Source organism: Chrysochloris asiatica, unplaced genomic scaffold (assembly GCF_000296735.1).
Source record: "Chrysochloris asiatica unplaced genomic scaffold, ChrAsi1.0 scaffold00119, whole genome shotgun sequence".
Taxonomy (NCBI): domain Eukaryota; kingdom Metazoa; phylum Chordata; class Mammalia; order Afrosoricida; family Chrysochloridae; genus Chrysochloris; species Chrysochloris asiatica.
The window spans coordinates 8,775,611-8,786,449 of record NW_006408637.1 but is presented as its reverse complement, the minus strand read 5'-3'; the positions used below and the strand labels follow the sequence as shown (position 1 = coordinate 8,786,449).

General features: G+C 42.8%; 1 protein-coding gene across 1 annotated transcript in view; it reads left to right on the top strand.

Annotated features, from left to right (window-relative positions):
• Positions 1-8,723, top strand: part of TAF5L (TAF5-like RNA polymerase II, p300/CBP-associated factor (PCAF)-associated factor, 65kDa) — a 38,719-nt gene extending 29,996 nt beyond the window's left edge. Inside the window, exon 5 of the mRNA XM_006868574.1 lies at positions 7,926-8,723. Within this exon, the coding sequence (XP_006868636.1) occupies positions 7,926-8,723 (798 nt within the window). The remainder of the gene's footprint in view (positions 1-7,925) is intronic.
• Positions 8,724-10,839: the final 2,116 nt, after the last annotated feature.

The following is a 10,839-nucleotide window of genomic DNA, read 5'->3' as shown; positions in this document are numbered from 1 at the left end:
AAGATGAAGACTATTCAGTGGGGAGTCTAACTTCCCCCACACTCCAAAACTAAACTCCCTCTTGAAAACATGTAAGCCAGCCACTTTGTGCCTTTATAGCCCGCCCCCCCCCCCCCCATTTAGGTAGCCAGTGTTGCCCATCCCTATTAATGCTGTGTAGAGAGGGAATATGTTTGATCCTTGATGTGAAGACTCCTTTCCTCTCAGGTGATATTTTGAACTACTACAAGTTCATCAAATTGTAGCAATTTACACTTGTTTCCTTTATTAGATTTCTTTATCTTCCTCTAGTCGAGTTCTGATCATCAAGCCATCAAGGCTAGGTCAATGGGTACTATCTGTAAGTTTGGGCGTTCTTGTGCGTCACTTCGTATCAGCTGGACACGTCACTCAATTCTAGCCCTCTGTGGCTGGGTTCTTGCCCATAGACTTAGAAGTCCTTAGGTCTCACCACACTTAGGACCAACCAGCCCTTCCTCTTCTCTCTCTCATCTCCAGGTTGACAGGAGTCTATGGAACGTGGTCAAATGCAGCCCATATCTTCATTGCTGCCTTTACCTCTCTTCCAGTAGACCAGCATGGTCGCTAGCAAGCTTACATGCCTGCTCGTGTGTTCACTTTGTGTTTTAGTCTTAGAAAGGGGTTTGTCCTAAAGGAACTTGATTACTTGCCTTGATGGCTCCCCAGCAAACAACTTGCTTGTTCTTGTAGTAGCCATTTTTGTTTCTGGTTTTCCTTGCTGGTCTTTCTTTCAAGAAGTATCTTCTGTTCCTCTGGCTTTTCCAGGCTGGTCTGCATATCGTTTCAAGTGGGAATATCCCATTGCAATAGGTTCTGGATGGGGCTTAGGATTCCACCTAAGGTCCTATACACTACAAAGGTATTCCAATCAATTATAGGCTGAAGATAGCCTTACAAGTTTTCTGTAATCATGTTTCTCAATATTCCTTTATATCTCATTCAATTGTCTATTTCACAATAGTAGGCAAGGGAAACCAACATTCATAAGAAAGTCAAGCATCTTACCATTATTTCCCTTCATATACCCATTCAGACGATACCTCAATCCCTGTATCACAGAGCCCTGTTGGGCTAAGGTGAACATACCTCACTAGTTACCTCTGTCCTATTTAGCCCTTACAAACCTTCCTAAGTGTTCACCTATCTACCTTGTTCTTCCATCCCGCTGTTCCTTCTTGTCCTCCCCAACACCCAAACTGTGATGTGTCTGTCTCCTAACCCATGTTCTACTGTCCCCTCCCTCCCACCCCTAGTAACCAACAAAGAAATTTTTGTCTTTCTTTCTTTTAGTATGGGTATCTTTTCTTAAGCTTCATATGTTTCTATGTACTGCTTGGACTTTCATTTTCTTGGTATGTTGTAAAGTATTAATTTTACCCTGCAATCTACCAGACCTCCTCGTCACCTGGATCTCTATTCCTATATCATTACCTTCTTTCACATTGTAATTGTTTTGATATTAGACTGACCTCCCAGATCCTCTGAATTCATTCATGTAGTTATGTTCCGTTCTGGACTCTTCCATCTGTTGATTGAGTTCCCGGTGGTGTTGCCAGTCTCTGGTTGTTGTCTGTTCTTGCTGGTTCTCAGGCCAAAGAACTCCCTTTAGAATGTTTTGAAGCGCTGGGTTGGCTTTGACAAAGTCCCTTAGCTTCTGTTTATCTGGGAAATGTTTTTACTACACTCTCATATTTGATTGACAACTTTGCTGAGTAGACAATTCTTGGTTGGCAGTTTGTGTTTTTTCTTTCAGGGTTTTATATATGTCTCCCCATTGCCTTCTTGTCTTCATGGTTTCTGCTAAAAGATCAGATCTTAATCCTATCTGCTTGCCTTTATAAAAAACACTTCTCTTTTCCCTAGCTGCTTTCAGAATTTTCTCCTTATCTTTGATTTTGGAGAGTTTGATTATGGGTGATTTTATTTTGGGGTCTGTCCTTTTTGGGGTTTGTTTAGCTTCTTGAATGTTTATCTTTTCATTTTTCAGGGTGTTAGTGAAATTTTCTTCCAGAAGCTCTTCAACTATCTCCTCTGTGGACTTACGATTCTTCTTGTTCCGGAATTCCACAAATTCTCAAGTTATTCTTCTTCGTGTAATCCAGCATGAATCTTAGACTTTCTTCAGATTTTTTTATGCTTTTTTCTGCTTGCTCTTCTATCTTAGCAGTATTGAGAGATTTGTCTTCCAGCTCTCTGGTTCTGGCTTCCATCTCTTCTATTCTGCTCCTTTGCCCTTTTATTCTACTCCTTTGTCCATTTCTGATATTTTGTCAGTAATCATTTGGACCTCTTTTTGCAGGTTTTCATTGTTTCCAGTGCTATTTCTATCTTATTTGATTGTTCCTGTAGCACTTTCCTGACTTTACTTCTTATTTTTCTCAATCCCTCTGTGGAACATTTGGATACACCTCGGTATCATGCTCCTGAATTCCTTCTCAGGCAGTTCCAAAGCCTGCCCTCCTTCCAATGGAAAGCCTACTTGTAATTTATTTGTTTCGGTTACTCTATATTGTTTCTGGACATGTGCCGTAATCTTCGACTGTCTCTTGACATCTTCAATTATTAGATATGTTTTCAATAATTAGATGAATGTATGTTGATGTCTTATTAAGCTTTCTGATTGCCTCCAGGTAGATGTGATCAGGAGATGGTCTTCCCTTTTCACTTTTCTTAATTACTCAACTCATAGTAACTGTAGCAGGTGTTGGCTGTTTGTCTGGTATATAGCAGCTGGTATTGGCTCTTGCTTGGGTGATGGGATTTTTTAGGGTGTGCTTATAGCTTGGCTGTATGACCACAATTGCTGTCTATTCTTGGGTAATGTAGGAAGAGAAAGAGCCTCCCAAAAGTAAAAGGGGAACCAAAAAAACCACAACAGCAAAAACACACCAGATTGGATACCATAGTTTATAATCACACACACACCAAAAAAAAACTTTAATGGGTATGACTTTAATGCCCCTTGCTCAGCCAGCTGGAGCAATCCTAGGAAAGCGTTCTGTTTTAATCAGTTCCTGTTGACTCCTCCCCCTTCATAGTTCTGTTCTGAGGTCTTTGCTGAGCGTGCATAGTAGAAACCATGGGGGGGAGGTGTGCATCCACTCCCTCAGGCACCCCCTCTAGTCAGCAGAGTGAAGGTGCATAGACAGAGACCAATGAACAGGAAACAATGTTCCCACCTTTCTCTCTGACGATGCCGTGGTGGGGCTCCTCTGATCCTGTTCCGTCTCTGACAGCCACAGATCAGAAAACACCACCTTACTTGCTTCTGCTGCAAAGACCACTAGCCAGTAAGCCTTCAGTCCTTCGAAATGTTCTTTTATATGTAGTTCACAGTTCTGGGACAGTCCCCTGAACCTGCTTCATCTGGTATTCTTTGTTATTACTGTCGGAGGTCTGCCCTGCACTTCTCCCTAATTTGCCATCAAGCTCCACCCCCCAATAAACTATATTTAAAAACATCTAGTTGATGTTGTGAGTATATATTGTGATTAATATCTGAACTGTGGATAACATCACTAAAGCTTAATTAAAGACTTTTAGCTAATACTGCTTTAATTGAGATTTATAGTAGCAATCGTATATATATTATATCTGCAAGTATAAATATTAGACATATACTTAGTGGGTCAAAGTGTGTGTGTGTGTGTGTTTTAAATTTTGATTAATATCGTCCCTTTCTCTGCAGAAAGTGGTTGTACCATTTTACAATCTCGAAAGCAGCATGTGAGGTCTCCCTGCCCCTCATCAACACTGGGTGTTACCATCTATCTTTCTGAGGTCCATCCTTTGCTTTCATGTACCCATGGATGTGTCCACACCCCATCCTGAAAGCACCCAGGAAATATGGTTGAAATGTCTACTGTGATTGAGTCTGCATGGGGATGGTTTTTGAAAAACCCTGTGGCCTGAGTTTCATATCACAGAGAATCACTACCTTAGACAGCATGTGGCAGAGGGAGAAAGAGTTTAGAATCCACAGAGTTCATAACTTTTCTCAGAATGGTCCCACAGAAGTTGTGGCCATATCACCATTGAAGTGCAAGTATGTGTTTCAAGTGATTTGGGGTGGGAAATTCTTCTCATAGTGTTGAAAAATTAAGGGGTAAAGAATCAGTCTAGTTGAATTACAGTTTGCTGATAAGGATCTCAAGAACATTTGTTGTTGTTGTTGTTAACTGTTGTCAAGTCAGTTTCAACTCATAGTGACCCTGTATAGGGTTTTCGAGGTGTGGTTGGTGAGTTTGAACTGCCAGACCAACCTTATGGTCCAGTGCTGATCCTCCAGCACAAATGAATAGCTAAATTGTGGTATGTTCATATCATGAACTATTATGAGGGGACTTCAGAAAAATGGAATAAAAAAAAAATGGAATTTTCCAGAAACTTCCTGAAGCCCTCTGGTGTTTGATCATAAAAGGGAATGAAGTACTGATACATGCCACATCCTGGATGAACCTTGAAGATATTATGCTAAGGGGAAAAAGTCCTGGGCTGGTGCTGTGGCCTAATGCACTAGACTGCGAAGTTGGTGGGAACTGCATGATCAGTGATTCAAGCTCACCGTCTGCTCCTTGGAAACCCTGTACAGAGTCACTATGGACCAGAACTGACTCTGCAGCACTTAACAACAAGTGAAAAAAGCAGGCACCATATTGAATTATTCCATTTATAGGAAATGTCTAGAATAAGCACTCTATAGAGACAGTAGATTAGTGTTGCTTGGGGCTGGTGGCAGAAGCCCATGAGGGTGACTGCTGGTGGATCCGCAGTGTCTTTTCGAGGTATGGAGACGTTTTGGAAATAGATGATCGTCATGTTTACCTTCAGTGAGTCTACTGAAAACTCAGTGGATATACTGGACTCCACTGAACCATATCAAGGGTGAATTTTATGTGAGTTAGAACTCAGGTTTTTTAATGTGTAAATAAGAAAACAGTATTCAGAAGCTCAGATAGTTTAAGAATTTTTTCTGTAAATTATACCAAACGAGACTCCATTTGCAGATTGTCTTATATGAGCATCTGGTATCTACTGTTGTTGTTAAGTGCTGTTGAGTCCATTCTGATTCACAGCTACCCTGTATAGGGTTTCCGAGGAGCAGATGGAGGGTTTGAACCTCTAACCTTGCTGTTCAAATTGACCTCATGGTCCAGTGCTGATTCTACACGACTCCTGTTATCTACTAGTTCAAGAGAAATCCACGTAGCCTTTGAAAATGTGTTGAATTGGCACAACAGCCCCCTTGTCTCGTCCTTGGTGCTATTGCTGTTCTGGTTAGTTGGAATTTCAGAACCGGAGCCTTCACTTTCCATCCATTTGTTCAACATTGAAATGAGAATAAGACTGGGATCAACTTGACTCTTGCTGATTACTAACTATGTGTTTTTAGTATTCTAGCAACCTTACAAAACTGCACATAGCAAATCAAAGGTTTGCATTTCTCTTTAGTTACGTGCCCATTACCGCCATCCACACTAACAACCGCACTTTCCCTCACTCCAGTATTTCCTGGTCAAGTTGCCAGGGCGTCCAGTCAAGTTCATGTGCTCCCTGGGTTTTTCCGAGGACTATCTTTTGGAAGTACATCACCAGAACTTTCTTCTAACCCATTTCTGAGTGGACTTGACCTCCAGCCTTTCCGTTAGCAACCAAGCATACCACCCAGGTAGTCCACATCATGAAGATCCATGTGTATAGCATGTGTTCAGTTTATATAATGTTTGCTGAGTTGTCTCCAAAAATCTGATCGTCTTTAAGTTTGAAAAGTAATCAGTACTCTCAGCAATATTCAATTATATCGTCTGTATATAAAACTGTTAATTAGCTCAGCCTTGTCCGGTGGGCATAGAATGCAAGCCACATGTCTAATTTTAAATTCTTTAGTAGCCACATTGGGAACACTGTGGTTCTTTCTATAGGATAAGCCCTGAACTACAAACCACAAGATCGGTGGTTCAAGCCCACCAGCCACTCCATGGGAGAAAGATGAGGCTTTCTGATCCCATAAGGATTTACAACCTTGGGAACCCTATGCCAAGTCACTATGAGTCAGAATCGACTCAGCGGCCCTTCCAACTATAACCGCATTGTGTTGGTTTGCTTAACTATGTATTCAGCCCAGTGTGGGCAATATTACCACAATTGCAACACGTAAAAAATACATTTAAATTGCTAATAACATGTGACATGACATGCTTTTTTTTTTTTCCCTCCCCTGATTTAAAAAGGGAGCCTGGGTAGCAGCAGCCATTTGTGTTGGCAGGTCAAAGGCACCAGTGGCACTGTGGAAGAAGGGCCTGCCTACCTGCTTCCGTAAAAGATCATAAACAGGAAATCCCTATGGAGCAGGGCTGTAGAACACACTCCATAGCAGATAACAACATGAAGTGCAGGCTAAAGACAACTGTAATCTTGAGGGAGGGAAATGGATCTTGAAAACACTGTAGGGAAAGAAGGGACCTTTCTCTTGTAAGACTGTTAGTGATTCTCTTTTCTGTCGTTTCCCCCACCCCCGCCACAAATGAAATTGTTTTTAAGAATAACAGGAATTACTTGGTTTGTTTAATGCAATTCTCAATCCATGTTTTGCTACTTTGGGGGAATGAATGTTCGCAATGCTTCAGAAAGTCACCATCTTAAAACTTCACCCTTGTTTCGTCTGGACTACTGGCAGCGTATGGTTGGTAATCGAGGCATGCATGTAATTTATGGAAAACTGCTGTGTTCTAGTTTGTTAACTCTAATGTGTCCAGGCTGTCATTTGATTTAACTCTTCTAACAGTTCTCCATTAATCTTTTTTTTTTTTTTTTTTTTTAATGTTTTATTGTGAATTATATGATAGTTTACATGGGAGAACTTTAGTTTTACATTCATTCCATCATATATCATCTCACTGCCATGGTTCCAATCCCCTCCATGCATCCTCAACCACCCAAAGGGTATATCCCAGAAACCTACCCCCTACTCTTCCCCCTCCTCCCCCCAGTTTTCAGCCCACAGTCCCTTTCCCTCTCTGGGTCCAAAGTCCCCAGTCGCTTCATCACTCCGTGTCATCATCTCTGCCTCCATCTCAGGCATCTCTGTTTCTCTGGGTAGGGTCCCGCTCTCAGCTCTTCTCCGTTGATGGTCCCAGAGGCCTCCGCTCCTATCCTGGAGAATCCCTTGTTACAAAACTTCTACCTTTGCATTTCCAACCCTCATAATCCATCCTGATAAGCATTATTCACTACAGTCTCACGAGTTACCCATCTGTATCTCCTTTCATCAGCTCCGCCCAGACAGATTGAACAGTACCTTCTGGAGGTTCTGCCTTCCGCCATGCTCCCTAGCACCAGGTTCCCTCTTGAAAGCTTGTAAGCCAGTCAGTTCTTGCCTTTGTAGTCCTCCCTTCCCCGTTTGAGTATCCAATGTCCAAGCTGTCCTTCTCCGTCCACTCTGTGTGTGTGTGGGGGGGGGGGGGGTCTCCATTAATCTTTAAAGTAACTTTTGAAGTATGTAGTAACCTTAGCCTCGGAGTAAGGTCCAAATCAAGTCCTATAACACTCTTCCATCTCTGTATCTTTTGAACTACTACAAGTTCAGCTGTTGTTGTTGGTTGCCATCAAGCCGGTTGTGACCCATAACAGTGCGAAGTGCCACCGGATCCTGCACCATCCACCCAGTTGCTTTAGCTGTCAGTGGATTGAAGGGAAGCGATTTGTGTTCTTTTCAGTGATGAGTTGTTTTCCTGAGCAAAGCCACTGTCGTTTCCTAGGTAGACACTGGTGACCCAGACACTCCCCTTTCTTCCCGTCTCCCCCCCACCCATTCCATTTCCTCGTCCCACTACTGAACTCTTTCGTTTTTTTTTTTCTTTATGTTTTTTCCTCCACCCTTTCCCTCATCCCTGGTCTTTGTCTAGGAGGATGAGGATGATAGCGCGGGCACAGAAATGAAGATACTGCGAGGACATTGTGGGCCTGTGTACAGAACACGGTTCCTGTCCGACAGCTCAGGGTTGCTCTCTTGTTCTGAAGACATGTCCATTAGATACTGGGACCTCGGAAACTTCACCAACACTGTGCTGTACCAAGGACATGCCTACCCTGTGTGGGATCTGGACATTAGCCCCTATAGTTTGTACTTTGCCAGTGGCTCCCACGACCGCACTGCAAGGCTGTGGTCATTTGACCGGACTTACCCTCTGAGAATCTATGCAGGGCACCTGGCAGATGTAGACTGTGTCCGATTCCATCCGAATTCTAACTATTTAGCCACCGGTTCAACTGACAAGACCGTTCGGCTGTGGAGTACTCAGCAGGGGAACTCCGTGAGACTCTTCACCGGCCACCGAGGGCCTGTGTTTTCCCTGGCGTTTTCTCCCAACGGTAAGTTCTTGGCCTCAGCTGGCGAGGACCAGAGGCTGAAGCTGTGGGACTTGGCATCTGGAACCCTTTATAAAGAGTTGAGAGGCCACACGGACAACATCACCAGCCTTACGTTCAGCCCCGACAGCAGCCTCATTGCCTCTGCCTCCATGGACAACTCGGTGCGCGTTTGGGACATCAGGAACACCTACTGCAGTGCTCCAGCCGACGGCTCCTCCAGTGAGCTGGTGGGTATTTACACCGGGCACCTGAGCAACGTGCTGAGTGTCCAGTTCATGGCCTGTAACCTTCTGTTAGTGACCGGGATTACACAAGAGAATCAGGAACATTGATTTTGATTTTTGTGTTAATGGCTCGGGGCAGTGGTGGAAGGCCTCAGGATTTGCAAGTCTTGCTACAAACAGATTAAATCACTGACCGTGAAAACCTTTCCCTTCCCTCCTGTTGGCAGACGCCTGCCTTCTCTTCCGCGCAGATGTCAGAGGACTGAAGTGGGGGAGAAAGGTGGTGAAGAGTATACCTGAGAGCAAGAATTCAGATGCTCCGGAGGTCAGATGGCAAGTGCTTAACAGAGCTCCCCACTATGACCTGTGCAGGTGTCTTAGTGTCCAGGTCGCCTCTTGACTGGCTGCAGACCTGAGAGAATACTGACCTCACCCGGGGCTGGATTTGATTAGAGGATGATTGCAAAGCACTTTCAAGACAAGCAGTGCTCTAAAGGTTAACTAGTATCTAGTATCGATCACTCTGATCGGTTTAGGAATGAAGGGGTGGGAATCTGAGGAAGGGGGTGGGTGGTAGGCCTGGCAAAAAGTATTTCCTTTTCAAAGAAGCAGGCTTTTTTCCTTACTGCTATTGTAATTATAGTAATAATTATTATTGAGAAGAGGCAACCGAGCGCCGGCAGAGGACTTTCTCTGCGTTACTCTTTCAGGGTTAGCTCCTGGCACTGGCAAGGCTCCTTGGAATGCTGAGGGTCAGGGAAATTGGAGATTTGGGTAGCACAGTGTATTAGGAGAAAGGGACATTTTCTGTGTGACAGACTGACCACACGGGCTGACTTGTTTTTAAACGTGGGTGGGTGGGTTTAATGGAGAATGGTTTAGGAGCTTACAGCGATGGCAAGAAAAAAAGCTCCTTTTCATGACTGAGCTTTGATTGGGAACTCTCTCCCCTGAAAACAAGGATTGTGTTAAAAAGAAAGAAAAAGAATTTGAAATTCTAAGTTGCGAGACAGAATTAGGAAATATCAACTTTCCAAGTGACTGTTGGTTGAGAGCCGTCGCCCTCCCTCCCCTCTGTGCCCCCTGCGCCCAGCTCCCCCACGCAGCCCCAGGAACGGACACTTTGTGAAGCGGATCCTAAGTACACACGCACCATAGGAAACGGGGATTTGTGGGAAATGGATTAAATATTTCTGTTTTCTGAAAAGAGTTATTTTGTATTTTGTTTTCTATTAAAATGTATTTAGTTTCAAAAAAAAGTTGGCATCTTTTGTAAACTCTGAGGAAAGAAGGGTATTTGTTTTGTCCTGGAATAGCATGCATCTCATCTCTTCAGAAGAACAACCAGTTGTATAAACAAAGATGTGTTTTTCTCTTTTCTTATATTCTGTCCAGCTTACTTTGAAACGTGATTCCCTTTGGCATTCATTTGGATTTTTATAGCATGTAATGTTTATACACCCAAGATTGCTAATTGCAGACCTAAAACATTATACATTTTATTATCTAGAGTTATTTCGTAAGCCTGTACTTCCAACTTCCTTTAGAGATCCATTATAAAATCTCCACAGGTTGTAAGAATTGTATTAATTAACACAAGCTGTTTACTAGAAAATTCAAGGTAAAGAACTTGTTTAAAAATTAAATTATACCAGACTTAAAATATTGGCTTTAATCAGTTATGAGTGGATCAAAACTTCAGCCAGGAGGTCACATTTACTGGAATTACGGTGGTGTTGCTGCTGCTTTGTGCCGTCAACTCGGTTCCAATTCATGATGACACCCTGCATAGAGTTTCTGAGGCTGTAAATCTTTTCACCAACAGAAAACCTCATCTTTCTCACACACAGCAGCTGGTGAATTCGAGCTACTGACCTTGCAGTTAGAAGCCCAATGCGTAACCCACTATGCTACCAGGGAATTAAGGTGGCATTCAATCAGCCTGCTTTCAAACATAATTATTTTCTGGCAAGGGCATCAGGAAATAAAATAGAAGATGCCTGAATTCTATGCGAATTTTCTTTTTTTTCACTTAAGCTAAAATGCTCATTTATAAGTGTTTCCTGTTCATAAAAATGCATATATTTGAGATCCTTTGGTAACAACAAGACAGTATCACCTTCCATATGTTCTGCAGTTGAAGCCTAAGATTTAAATGTGTTCTTCTCTTGTCACAATTTGACTCTTTAAAGTAAATTTTATGTTGCATTGCTAAAAACAGTGA